Here is a 15,528-nt window from a genome sequence, read left to right as displayed (position 1 = left end):
AGAACAAACGAAGTCGCGGGCGTCTGCTAGTTCTTATTAGAATAAACAATAAAACTGATACAAAGCATTTGTTCACAAAGAGTCACATATTTGTTACATATGCCGTGGAATGGATAATGTTACTAGGTACGCAAAATCATTTGAAACTTCGTTACATTAGAGCTTTTATTATAAACAGATACACTAGTTTTCGTTTTATTTAGAAATACCAAATAGGTAGTTATGATTTTACATGCATTCAAAGTTCGCATAAATATCGACTCCCGCTAACGGTCGCGATATTGTACGTGACTTCATCACACAACATTTGCTCATCTGTTATAGGCAAATTCGTACTTCTGCCTTACCTTTATACTGACGAACTAATGGTTAAAATTGTTTTTTTTTTGTGTTGAAACCTTGAAAAGCCCATTTATCGAGGAAGGCTCTTAGACCATTAAAAAAAATATAAGCTACAGTTGTGTTCATATTTAACACCAATGATAATTATACTATAGATCGGTTACGTCAAAACTACTACTTCAAAATCACCGCAAAAAGTGATCCGAACAACAACAACAGGCTACAAAACTGACATTTTTACACATGCACAATTTTATTATTTATTTATGTGTATATAATTTTTACACTTCCTGAACACACATCTCGACATTTTATACGACATTTAAGTATTATTTGTTTAAATAACGTTCTTTGTTAACCACCACTAACATTGTGATGTGGAAATTTCCTCTTTCGGACGCCTCATTTTTCATGATCTAGTAATAGTAACACATCTAACAGTATTTAACATCATTGTTTAACTTAACACCGATAAATATAAACACAGGGGGGGGGGGACAGTTCCATACATTCTGAGCAATTTGTTGACTTACAGGCCATCTAGATCTAGTAGTGAAACAACTTTTCGACTAAGTTGGTAAAAATATCTCAACAGATGGCAGCAATTCCATCGCTAATCTTAGTGTGCCCAGTATCAATATTTGCAACCATTTCATAATATTTAATAATTTTAACGATAATGAAAAAAATAGTAACTCTGTAATAATCTCATAGACCACTACATGAAATATATATTTAAATCGTTTTGCAAATCAAACTTATTCATTTAATAAAATATGTGACGCATAAGTTAACATGTTTGGTTAGTTTTTAAGTAACAAATAGCAACTACGCAACAATATTAACTAAATGGTTACGATGATATGAAGTAATAATCTTTATATTATGTCCGGGAACAAAATATTTATATTATGTGATATTCATGGGGAGGCAAAACATGGAGCAGTGGCGTTTTTCTTCCAAGCCATTTTCCAGTCCTTAATGCGTTTGATAGCAAATAATGTCTGCAAATTGGTTACGACTTCATATACTTTTCTATATTTATTCTGCAATTATTTTTTTAAATAAAAATGTTTTGACTCCTCAGTTTTGTCCGATTGCCCGTATGATCATGAATTAAATTGTGTTGGTTGCGATTGTAAGTTATTAGGTATAACAAAGTAAGCGTATATTAATTTCAACGTTGTTATGAACTGTCATCTGGTCCAGTGGTGTACATTGTCGAACGGATTATAACAAAGGTACGTATAATTAGGAATAGTCATGGGTTCGAACCCGGGTGGGGATTGGATTACATCACAATATATTTTTTTTTTGTTTTTTTTTTGCTTTTCTCAATTCGTTTTTTTTTAATATTTTTTGAGTTTTATTAATAAACCTCGAATAAAAATCTCCATTTAAATAAAATTGCCGCTGTTTTAGCAGTACCTATAAGTTTACTCCAAACTGCAGTTGGCGCTTCAATTTAAGCCACCGAAAATCTTCAAGAGGGCTCTCTTTTCCCATATACTTATTATACTCTTTGTATAAACAGAATTTAAGGGTGTTATATATTTTCGATGGGTGAGTTTAATAGTAACTATTATTTTTCTTCGTCATCGGAGTTTACCTCGTTCCCCTCAAAAATGACAAACAATTTTGTTGGTGAATTTGGGTGCGATCAAGGAACATATTTACTCAGGTGCGATACATTTCCATTTGCCAAAGATTATAATAATTAATATCATTAAGTATAATGTATTCCTTATGCTCATAACTTCTCAGTACATTCTACTACCACAGAACACTAATACGTAATACCATTCTACTCTACTCTATGCTCCTCATTGGACAATCGGTGTAAGCTGTCAATGTCATGTACTATTGTAAAATGTCAATATGACATAGCACAGACGACAAATGATGACATATGCCCAAAATGAACTTGTTCCATAGAGAGAGAAACATGAAACAAAACAATTTCTTAAAATCACTCTACGTAGGCACTATTTGTATAATTATTAAGTTACGTTAAATTAATAGCTTAAGTTTTATAGTGTATTCTAGTGGTTTAACGTCAGAACTCGAAGAACGAGACGACCACAGATTAATAGATACTACTTATCACCTACATATGTCGACTAACGAAGTAACGAACGCAACGGCTAACGGCAAAGCAAATGGCCAAATGACCAACAGTGTTGTCAACGTAGGCGATTATTCGCCATTTAGGCTACTCAGAAAAAGAATCGGCGACAAAAAAATCTAAAAGGCGACTGGCCGCACATTAGGCTACTCAACTCTAGAGCTTTTTTAATTTTTTTTTTAATTTCTATTAAAAGTAAAGTAATTAAAATTTAGCTGGAGTGATAATGGCACATATTTCAATTCTCTAGATGAGTTTTTTTTAAATATTTCTTTTATTTATTCCCGGAGCTGCAATTTAAAATATAAATTTTCACTTGTTATTATGACTCAACAAAGTTTTTATTCATATTTTTATACACAAAAAAAAATGCTCCTGAAAATTAAGGTAAGTATATTAAAATAACTGATTTTAAGTGAAATTGATAAATATGTATCGATAATATTTTCAAATGATAAGGAGATGGTCCAAAATTGTATGGAGCCCAGGTCCAGTCATTGTACCCTGGCGAAAATAAAAGAAAATATTTTTATTTTTATGTTCTTTACAAGTTAGCCCTTGACTACATCCATTATACCATCAGGTGAGATACCTGATGGTAAGTGATGATGTAATCTAAGATGGAAGCGGGCTAACTTGTTAAGAGGAGGATGAAAATCCACACTCCTTTCAGTTTCTACACGACATTGTACCGGAACGCTAAATCGCTTGGCGGTACGTCTTTGTCGGTAGGGTGGTAACTAGCCACGGCCGAAGCCTCGCACCAGCTAGACCTGGACCAATTAAGAAAACCTCAATCGGCCCAGCCGGGGATTGAACCCAGGACCTTCGTCATTAAATCTACCGCGCAAACCACTGCGCCACGGAGGCCGTGAAACTTATTTAATTATTATTGTAATTTTACTGTTTTTGATTATACAAATCTACGAATTTACTTAAATTCTTTCGAAATAATATTCATTATCTCCCAAGAAATGCAATACTATAATAATAAATTTTAATAAGATCCTTGTATTTTTTTGATTATAATGTTTAAAATTCGGCGATATTAGGCTACTTCATGCATGAGAAACGGCGACATTAGGGCCAGCACCGTTGGCAACACTGATGACCAAATCAAAATCAAATACCAATTGCCAATTGCCTTGCCAGTTTTTGCCGAGCCGTCATGGACGTGGGGTGGTGAAGGGACATGTCCATTTTTTTTAATATTATTTTCGTGACGTGTTTTAATTTCTTTGTAAGGTTTTCTTAATTTAATTATAGTTTATGTTCCAAATATTGTGAAACAATGATTTTTTAATAGGTACGAGTGTTGATTTGAGTTGGATGTGTTAATGTCGTTGTCGTGTGTGTTTTGTTGAATATTTCAACATAATGAAGGTGGATGTGAACGTTTGGAGGCGACGCGCGGCGTTGAGTTTCTCGTGTAAGTATATTTGTAGTGAATTTATTGTTACCGTGACGTTGTTGCTGAGGATTACCATTATTTGATGATGATGATGGTTACGACCAAATAAAAAAACTTTCAAAAGCTTTACTTGTAAGTTGTACGTATAAAGTGCTGTTAACTGTAGCAGTGTCGTGAAAAGGTCTAAAGGATCAAACTAGCGCAGAGAAATGATCTAGTGCTCACCTGTACGTACAATGGTTCCATGACCCAGCACTAACAAATTATAATTTTGGTTTAGTAAATAAGTATATATTTATGTATTTGTTTCTCAACTCAAGTTTGTCTATGTAATATAATTCAATATTTTATTTATCACTTTTCATAAGCTTTTAAGTAGCTGAAAAGTGTCTGTGTTGATAAATGCTAATGTAAAGTGAATAACTTTAACACTGCCAGTTCTAGTTCCATTAGTTTTAAGACTCCTAAGGCACAACAAATTTTTTCTTCTCTTCTAAAGACTTAAAGTTTAGTTTAAACTTCAGTTTCTTGAGAAAAATCATCATCATTAAGTAGCTCATTTAATTCAGAACTACTTTCAGATAGTGATGGTGATTTTAATAATCAAATTACAAAATTTGGTCAGTAAATATTATACTCATAATACATTGTTTCATAATACTTAAATCAAAACATATAATTATTATTAAAAGTTGCAATGTAAGTATGTAAATATCTAAAAAGAGATAAATAAGAGATTTTTTTCTCAAAACATGAACATGCTAATCTCAGGAACTACTGGTCCAATTTGAAAAATTTGGCCGTTATTTCAGTGTTACATAGCCTGTTTATCAAGGAATGCTATAGACTATATTTTATTCCCATATTCCTACGGGAACAGTGACCATGCAGGTGAAACCGCGTGGCATGTACTAGTTGTTTATAAATTAGGAGTATGCTAATAGTAAAGTAATTTAGTAAAAGTAAAGCCTATCCTATATTAGAGGCGCTGCCGCGAATCCCTGAAAAACGCCCCTAACAATGGTACAATTTAATGATGTTGTAGGTCATCATGATCGTTACATTTGTATGGGCTCTTCTCTTCTCTTCTCTTCTCTTCTAGTCCGGTCAAATTAAACCAAAAAATGAGATTAAAGTTACCTAAATTCCCACCAAGCTGAAAATCGGTAAGATTGTTTAAAATATCATTATAAACAAAATTTGAAAGTTCCCCATCTTTCCCCTGTAAAGAAAAAATTTTATTTAAGGTCAAAGGTCAAAAAAATTAGTTCTTCACGATTTTCAGCAAAACTGTAAGTTTTATCATAAAAATACCTTGGACAAAATTGTAGATCATAAAATTATCTACAAAAAATGTTTTAATACTTTTTTTCTATGAGCCACCGTTTTTGAGATATAAGGATTCAAAAAGTTGTAAAAGTTGTAATCGTAGTTGGGTAGGTGTAGGGTGGGAGTAGAATAGGATAGGGGTAGGAAATGAGTCAAAGCAAAGTTGGACCGGGTCGATTTGATAAAGAAATAAAAGAACTAAGTAAATAATTACAAATTGAAAAATTTACATTTCCTGGTTTTATCTATCAAACACACAGATCAACTAAGATTACCTGTTTTTAATACCTTTACCCTTTCATCACCTCTTTGTTGTTTAATTTGATATTGTCCAAATTAAATGATGATTTTTCTAATTGTAATTAATGTCCTTTACTGGCATTGACTAATGCAATAGGTTTTTTGTTACTAAGAAACAAAGAAATAAAAACAATGAGTAATTCCAAAGGGTGGTTATTATTACATTATCACTTACAATAATGATATTTTGTGTGAGTGCAATCATAAACTTTGCTGCTATTGTTATAAGGTTTAAAGTGCAGTTGCAAGAGATCCTGAGGTGTATATTCGGCAGGTGGTCGTGTACCTGTCGTGTGGGACGTAGGGAGCAGCACGCACGGCGCGGGCGCCCAGTGACGCGTGTCGTGCGCCGACAACCCACATTTACTTGCCTGCCTGACATAACTACATTCATATGACTTCTTTATAAACCTTTGACCGTGAAACCTAATCTTACTTGACATTGAAAATTAATATTAAGTTTATCTACCTTAAGGTTCCAGTCAATGTAACCCATATTCTGACATTAGAAAATGAAAAAAAAAGTGTTTCATTGCTTTTGAAGTAAAATATAAAACTGTAATTTCAGAGCCTGAAGTGGCTTGTTCCTCGATTGACTACGACGTCATTTAGTACTACTGGATTCCAACCAATGTGGAACACCAATAGTACCAATAGCCTCTAATTTCGAGTCTTTCTGTAGTGGACATTTTTATAGAGAGATGTTTTGTGTGTGTTCCCCTCCGTTCCAGCCCTACAATGCAGGTCCCAGGTGTAGCTACAATGCAGGTCAGAATGAAATGGAAGTCCCGAGGTGCCAGAACCGCGCCGAGGCAATGTATGTAAACCACCTGTAGGTACTTACGAGTTTGAGATCGGGCGGAGTTTGACATTAGGCACTTTTACTTAGTACTTACCTTTATTTACTATGAGTTGATGCTTCTTTAATATGAAGCTAAGATGGCACCAAACCACCTCATCGTGAACTGCGAACAAGTCTGAAAGTCATTTACGTAGGCATGTCTAAAGGAGACGAAAGACATCTTTGAACGTTGGTATGTAATCTACATACCAACGTTCAAAGATGTCTTAAAAAAAGTACAATTAAGTACTTAAGGTAAAACAAAAAATCATTAATTAATAGTTAATTAATTAAATAATTGTTAAACGTATCGCTATCAGTGTTTGTGACACTCCTCGTTGCCGACGGCTGCGGCGCTTCGCTAACTGCTATGATAACTACATACCTACCTAGCTATAAGTACAATCATATACCTTTGAGTATATTATAATATGCCATCTTTTAATCATGGTCGACAACCGTGTATAATACATAGTAGTATACCTACTGTATTTTGGGTCCCTTAGGCTTTAGAAACATTGTTTCCTGAATAAAAGGTTCCCACATTCGTTCGCTTACTGCTGACAACGGCTATAAAAGTTTTATGAATGGTCGGCGTAGTAGTTATGTCTTTAGAGTCTAACAAACAGTCGGTTTAGTCTCAAAACAATTACACTTATAGAATAAAGAATTTTCTCCAAAGCCACGACAAACTACACAATCTGAGCAGGACCTTGTAACTGTTAAGTGTTGATTGGTTTCGAGTTTTCTTTACGCTCCAATTCGATCCGCCAACGACAGCCACTTGCTGGTTCGCTACGCCACTCGCTATCGAGTTGCGCGTTCCCGCCGCCTGGGAATTATGTCACTTCTGGCACTTCTGGTATCACTCGCAGGCGACATCACATGCACCCGTAGAAATGGGGTACAAAACATATTGACAGACTCGATATAGAGTTCGAAGTTTAAATTAAACTCTCTTCGTAATTTGCTATGCAGTTTGCACTGCAGTCTGTCGAGTTGCGCGTCCACGCTGCTTGGGAATTATGTCACTTCTGGGTTGGGTCGATGTAGCCATGCACTCGTGAACACACAGATTGACATATTCTGAGACTCGATTTAGTTACTTTCAGATTATATAGAGAACAGACGAACTTGCGAGTTGTTTTATAATTAATACTGAAATCTTTTTTTTTTTAATCTATAAGTTTTAAGGGACTGAAATCTTTAATCATTCGCTCTAGTTCAAAGTTTCCTTTGATAAGTTCTAGTACCTTCACAATAGCACCCGAGTCTTGGAGGCGGTGGATATGTTGTCAGACTAGTAATACTTGCATACAGCTGCGAATAGTACTGGCTCGCCATTGACACTTACTTTTTCACGAGTTTTCTGTGACGTAAGAGTTTGAAAACTAAACTAAACGCTGTTCATTTGTTGTACCTACTTACCCTGGATGTAGAAATCTGTTTCCCAGTAGTACTGGTACTTGTATTATTCAGTAGTAAATAACCGTATCACATGCAAAGCAATGTCCATGAATGCAGCAAGTAACTCGATTGTAATATGCACATACGATATAAGATAATATGACCATTAGAAGAAAAAATAGCTCAGTATTTGACCATGCCTGACCATGGACTTCAACCCAGGACCACAAAATCTCAAGACACATGAGCTGACCACTGGACATACGAGCCAGTCATCGTTGTCATTACGTAAAACCTGATGATTGAACATCTATTCTGAGCAGTAGAGCCATTGACATTGGCTAAACCTTTACCTTATCCACGGTGTTTGCTTAATTACTCGGAAAATTTACTAAATTCTAAAAACCAAAATCGAGTGTCTAACAACCATTTACCAACGCTCCAAGGTTTTATCTCTGTTTCGCACAAATCATTAAAACTCGATCGAGCTAATGACATGCTTGTCAGCTGAAACCCATTAACAGTTTCGGGGTAACGTGCATTTTGTTCCACTCCGGCGTTCAATCACCACTCGAGTTGCCAAATGGCAAGTTTTTTATTTAAATCTTGTTATGGTGATTGGTCAGGTTTTTTGGAGTAGACCTACCTGAGTTGTGGTACGAACAGTCGAAGTTTTTCTCATTAAATTTAACTATCAACTTTCAGCTATTATTGGCAGTGTTTCGCCATTTCTGAAACGATTTTCTATAAATAATAACTCATTAACCTATTTTGGATAAGCAGTGATTGGTGAAGGCTGATTTGAATCAATCCAGTATAGTCTATACTGGAAAACTTTTAAACCATTATTTGAGATCTTAACAATTATCTACTGAGGAAATGAGGCGATCCGCAGACAAACCAACGTCACTGACCTAGTTCAGCAAGTCGCGAAACTGAAGTGGCAATGGGCAGGCCACATAGTTAAAAGAGCCGAAGGACGTTAGGGTCCTAAGGTGCTGGAATTGATTGATTGACCCGCACCGGAAAGCGTGGTGTTTGTCGCCCCCCTACTAGGTGGACCAAGGATATTAAGCGGGTTGTAGGAACCGCTGGATGCTGGCGGCTGTGCTGTGCTTGGAGGGCCATGCAAGAGGCCCTTGTCCAGCAGTGGACGTTCATCAGCTGATAATGATGATGATGATGCAAACATTCTAGCAAAATTAACAAAAAAGAGTTAACATAATAGTTGCAGCCGTTTTACAGCGTTTCGCTTATCTACGAGTACATTTGGCATTTTATTTTTATTTAAATAGATAAGTTTGCAATAGTTAAGTTTCAATTGTTTCTAGTTGGTAGGCGAGTAATAGCAGCGTATTGCGCAAGTGATTGTCTCGTGGGCCCGCCGCTGGGCCTCAGACCGGAGTGTTGGGTAACAAGCTTGTGAGAAAGCGTGGCGGCGGCTCTCAGTCTCGGGCAGCTCGGCCAGTTATGGGAGCAATCGACCTCGATTCATTGATTAATCTAGCGACTTAATCTATCCACGTACAAAAGGATAAGTGATCGATTGAGTGACATAATCAACGCATAGCCCTTTACTGGAGAATTTTTAAACTTGATGAAAATATCCCTTGTACTGAAATCTTTAAAAAACGGTACCTAGTCTGAAAATTAAATGGATTTCCTATTGAAACCGTTTTTAATACCATCCCTCAGAATAAGAAACACATCGCTGCAGTCGACGGCATGTCGTCTAGTGCCTCTGTCATAATTAGATTAACTCTATGCTATCATGATCATCTTCATCTTCAACCCTCATGCATTCATAGCTCTTGTAGACTGCAGAAAGTTTGCCAAAAGAACGTTATTTGCGATAAGTTTCAGCTTTAAGTGTAACTTAAATATAGATCTAACTTACCCATGTATTTGACGAAAAAAGTAATGACTGCCCTAAAATTTAATTATTCAATAGTTAGCTAACTTCCTTCTGTGCCTAATCTAGTTTCCCACGGAATCGTTTGCTGTGGTCTCGCTTTGAAGTGTTTAGTGTGACTCGAGTTTTAAAATGCCATTACTTGAACACTTGAGATTTTTTCCCTTAAATGTGATTTAAGGAACGCGATAACATATTTTCGATAAAGAATCGCTTAAGAGTCAAATGCGTTATTCTTAAGTGGAGTTACGAGTAGAATCTGTACAACAGTTTGAGCCATTTATTTTACACTGCCTATTATTATAAATTCTTACCAGTTTGAGCTTTTTTTTTTTCTGAAAATATTGATTTTTCTTTTAGTGTACCTACTACTCGTCAATAGTTCTGTATTTAAAAAAAAAATTCTAGCTTTTTGTTGGCTTGGCAGTTTAATATTTTTCAATACTAAGTACCAAGTAACAATCAAGAAATAAAAGTATTCCAAGTGCTAATCGGACCACACGTGCACTACTTATGTGTTGGTGGTTGTCTTAGTTCCTCGTGCAATAATATGCGAAATAATGGCAAAGCCATAGATATGAATCGATTTGTTTCAATATAAGTATTTCATATTATGTAGATATAATTTTAATTACATATCGTACATTATGTAAGTAGATCATAATGACAATGATATAAAACAACGGTTGCGTGCGCGCCGGCGTGACTTTTACTGGTGCGTTTGCGCATCCCACAATCACACGTATATCTGCACGAATACTAAGTACATAATTACCTATATCGAAATTCAAGATGTCCCAAGTTCTCTACAGAATGAATATACGTCTATGGATACCGGTCCTTCGTTGTTGTTGCTATAAAAAGCATTTTATAGGCCACTGCGTCTTTTTATGAGACTTACTATTTACGATGGATATGTTAGGTATATAGGTATGTAGTGCATAAGGTGTGTGCACAAACACAGGTGTCAGTTGTTATTCCCTCACTCCCATAATCCGATGGGAAGGCAGAGCGACGACCGGAGAGAGATTAGGCACAGGACCATCAGTGTACCATAGAATACACATGTACAAGTATTCATTAACGTTGTATAAAGAGAGCTATGAGTTTGTGTATTAAAAGATTTTTAATAGCTTAAATAGCTTCTATATAGTCATTAAATTGCACCGCGTGATTGCACTGTGACGCTAGATAATCTTGATAATTGCGCACAGATCAAACGCGATATCGTCTTCTGATGTCTGCATGTAAGAGTACTTTTTGTTAATTAGCTGTAGTTTTTGTCTTTACTAAATAAAGAAAAAAGCGAATTATATCAAAAATCATATGGATTTGTCTAAAACATTATTATGCACATAAATCTCATTTATTTAGTACCAAAGGTTGTTTTATTTAAAATTAGGTAAGTAATGGGTTTTGGTAATATTTACAAAAAAAAAGCTTATATTTAAGGCTGACGTAATGGCATTGCCGGTCGCGGCACAGTTTACCGTTACATCTCGCTTATACCATTGTTTATGTCTTGGCAAGTTCCCTAAAATTAAATGAAGTCTTATGACGCCTTTTTTGAATAAAAGCGTATTTGTTTTATTTATTAGTATCATGATAAATGTACATGTAACCAACTGCCCAGTCACCAGATTTAGCTATGTGCCAACTCATCATTTATTGCCCAAACTTCATAATTACCCACTGTAAATCACATAGGGTTAAGTAGTTATCACAGGCTCTCAAGTCTCAACTCAATCGATGTTTTACGAATATGGGATAAACACACAGTAATTTCATTCTGTAGTTGAGTGTCGATTTTTTTAAATTATTGTCGGCTATGCTCTATTCTCAAGATTTTCTGTACAGAAGTAGTGTTGTGGATACTTCAACTATACAGGAACAACCGGGATGCCTGTCTCTTGAACGGATTATTTCTCAATGCATTACCAATATAAACCTATAACCGCAATTGACTTGACCTTTCGACCATATGTGGTTTATCTTGACTATGTTCACAAAAGGCCTTTTACCTAAGTAGGGAAAACTAATGATCATTTAAAACATTTTAACTGACTTGGTAATACGTGGAAAGATGTTTTAAGGTTAAGAGGCTACTTGTGAAGCAAATGCGAGAAAGTTCACAGCGGATGAAGAATAAAGACCCAGAAAACTCTTTTAAAACATCCACGCCATTGTCCACCGTTTTAAACAAATGCATAAATACTGTTACACGAACCGTTAGTGTGTTATTTAACGTCATAATACCTTTAATTATTATAATGGTTTAAACTAGAAAGTTTTGTCGATAAGCTTGCCTAATAGTTGCACACATTGAACTGTGGTTGGATATACCTACCTACCTAGTGCAAGGAATGGTACCTACTTATGTAATGTGTATTGTAGTTTCTTTGGTTAATCATCCTAACTTCGTTGAGTTTGGTTTAAACTAATTATGCATCTAAAATCATATTAAAATGTTTTGTCTGAGTATTTATTTGTGTATCAAAGTTCTTAAATCTTAGACTCAGCGTGCTTTTATTTGCACAAATTGTTGCCACAACGTTGTTTTTGTTATCGCCATCTCTGTCTCACGTTAAAGTGAATAACTCTATCATTTCCATATTTTGCTACAGGTAGTCCTTTACTGAACTCAAAGCACGAATTAGATAGACCCAAACCCAAACCCAAACCAATTTTATTGTTCTGTTTTTTGTGGAGGATTCTCAAACCAAGAGACAATGTCGTGCAGGAAAGTCCAAAATCGACAATGGCCTTATTTCCGTTTATCCTGTCTCCGGGTTCGCCTTTCAAACTTTCTTCGGTTCATCTTTTGAATGTTAAACAAAAGAAAGTTAACGGTTACTAATTTTCAAGTTCAAAATTTTTCGTCTACATATAACGAGAGAATGTCGGCGTACCGTTCACTAATTATCTCAGTTATTTGTTTTATTGTAATATCTAGTTAACTTTGTTGCAGTTTCATTTCGGATTGGACTAGGTTTTCCAAGTTATCCCATATTGTTGTTAAGTTGGGTAATAAATCATATAAATAGAAGTTTTTTAACCTGTGAGGTTAAAAAACTTCTATTTATAAGATTATCAGTATTCTGAGTTTTTGACATTCAACGTACCTATCTTATAATATATTTTTTTTTATTTTCTTAATAAATCATTTAATTTATTACCTAGTTGTTTGTAAGGGTAGTTGGTAAGTAAATAGATTAAACCTTTAATGTGGCCGTTTTACTCGTAAGCTTGTGTCGTGTTAATTTAAGCAGTTTCTGAAAGAACCACATTAAAGAACGCTTTGTAGAAAGCTCAAATCTTTGCTATACTCTTACATCATCGGGTTAGCACCACCTTTAAACTGATCAGCAGGTAGAACATAATATGATGTTATTTTTCGCTTATGGTTTTGTTTTATGTTTTTGAATTCGGTTAATTTTTTTCAAATACTTGTTTTTTTTTAATTCGATAGGTACTGTACTTGAGAGTTGAAAGAGAGTCGTACAAAGTTAAAGGTAGAGTCTAGTTTGTGGCATTACAAGTTTGTTAGTTGATTGCAACTCGCAGACCAAACCTGCTTATTATTATTGTGATGGTGATTTCATTCTATATTCCAAAGACAGTAAACCAGTTTGTAGTAATCACCAGCGTTGAGTGTTGACTGCTGTCGGTGACCGGTGTCGTGGTGGCTGTGTGTAGTGTGGTGTGTAGCAATGCGCGCATAGCGGCGCGCTGACGTCACGCTGACTCACCGGCCGGAGCAGCGGGCGGTGACTCAGGGGCGCAGGGGGCCCGTTCATTCATATTTCATACCTTTACCTGAATATGCTTCCGAGAAATGGAGAGCGACTTGTCTTTGCAACAGTTGGCCGAACCATGAAACCTTAAGGATGTCAGTCTTTATTTGAGCATACAATGGGCATACCTATCGACTTAACCCAGTTGTGTGGCGCCTACCTATTCAAGTACGCAATAATAACGATTTTATTAGACGAATTTAGCAGTCTGATCTGAAGTCGACCAGTAGATATAACGGAAATTAAATCAGAGGGCATTAATTTCAATTTCATCTACCGGAAATGATAATCTGACATGGAAAAACATTTCCCAAGTTGCGTTTTGGAAGTCGTTTGCTATGTCAGCAGTCGACCTGGATTTGAAGATTGGCATCACCGATTTATATGCTTGGCATGTTTATAGCGATGCAAAATTAAAATTGATGTCACGGATTTCCAGTGGTTTTCTTCTTTTGATGAAGATAAATTAACAGCTGAGTAGGGGTTCGGGTAAAGAGTAATTTTCGCAACGGGCGTGTACCGTGCAGCGACTAGCGGTAAACGGCTGGGTAAAGTGGACTGGCGGTGATAAATCAAGACAACGGCCTTTACGGCTGTGGAAACTAAATTATCTCGAGACGTGGCGGCTCGCACCGCAGGCCGCGCTGTGGCGCGGGCCGGGGCTTGGTACCGCTATGATGTAGACTGTAGGCCGCACTGACTCGGTGGACAGCTTTATTGGCTGCAGACACAGGTTCGAACTCTAAACCGGATTAAAGAGTTTGGGATTTTCTTCTAATATTTAGCTCTAACAGAAGGATAATATCTATTTGAAATTGTTACGTTTTATTTATACTACTTAACAAAGTGCTTAACTTTTGTAATAAACTATGAGGCCTCCATTCGCGTCATAGTTTAAGAATAATAATGTGCTTGTAAACTAAAACTAATTATTAAAATAAATGTGTCTTGACTATAAACTAACTTATACTTGACTTTAAACAAAAATTCACTAGCAAACATTTTTACAGTTTAATGTAAATAATGTATTATCAACCCTGAGGATTATTGAGATAATTTATGTCAATAATCCTCAGGGTAATAATATGTTGCTAATTCATAGTGGTAATAATATGTTGCTAATTCATAGTGGTAATAATATGTTGCTAATTCATAGTGGTAATAATATGTTGCTAATTCATAGTGGTAATAATATGTTGCTAATTCATAGTGATGAATTAGCAACATATCAACTGAGAGACTATGCTGGGATCTTACAAGTTATTCTGTTGAATATTAAACATTGCCATGTGTTTACTTACAAACTCATATTTGCATCAATGTTTTGATTTCCGAATAGTGACGTCTGTCGCCGCATAATTTAGCCGAATCGGCGGAGTTCCTTGAAGTTAATTATAAATTAATTCTCGCGTGTACGAGTGTTTGATAGAGAACTGTCGGTCGAAGGTCGCTGAACCTTCATTATAGTACGCGCGTTAACAACTGAGTCTTAGGGCCATAAATCATTTCTCTATATCTATCTCGCTTGCACTTATGGGTCTTATGGAGCCGTCTAGTGAAGGGTGTAACAATGAAAGACATATTATCGATAAGTAAAGTTTATTATCGTATCTTGTTCACAAAATTAAAAAAATTAACAATATTTGATTTAATATAATACATATTTCATATTATATAATTATTAACTAAATAAAATTAATCTTCATCTGAGTCTTCATCATCAGAATCTTCGTCTTCTGCCAAATTTATTATAAGCGGCGCGTGATCTCTAATTAGAGCTTTTTGTAAATCTTTGTTTTGAAGTTCTTCGGCATGCCTAACACATTTGGCCCAGTCTTCTCGTGTGACATTTTCTATGGCTCGGTGGAGGTGATTTTCGACATCTGCTATCTTGAAGGTATTATTATTCTTCGCAACTTCTCCCTTTACTTGTGCCCAAATTAATTCTATTGGGTTATATTGACAGTGATATGGAGGGAGCCTTATTACTTCATGACCTCGTTCATTTGCCAGATGGTCTAAAGCGTAGACCTTCTGCGGGTTACTGGCTTTTACTTTTCTTATTAA

At 35.7% G+C, this 15,528-nt stretch overlaps 1 protein-coding gene across 1 annotated transcript in view; it reads left to right on the top strand.

Annotated features, from left to right (window-relative positions):
* Positions 1-3,602: 3,602 nt before the first annotated feature.
* The window catches only part of LOC112049172 (protein crumbs), a 52,068-nt gene continuing 40,142 nt past the window's right edge, over positions 3,603-15,528 (top strand). Inside the window, exon 1 of the mRNA XM_052891434.1 lies at positions 3,603-3,896. Coding sequence (XP_052747394.1) covers positions 3,845-3,896 — 52 coding nt within the window. The 5' untranslated portion in view covers positions 3,603-3,844. The remainder of the gene's footprint in view (positions 3,897-15,528) is intronic.

Source organism: Bicyclus anynana, chromosome 4 (genome assembly GCF_947172395.1).
Source record: "Bicyclus anynana chromosome 4, ilBicAnyn1.1, whole genome shotgun sequence".
NCBI lineage: Eukaryota > Metazoa > Arthropoda > Insecta > Lepidoptera > Nymphalidae > Bicyclus > Bicyclus anynana.
The sequence above is the reverse complement of the archived record's forward strand: the minus strand, read 5'-3'. Positions and strand labels throughout refer to the sequence as shown.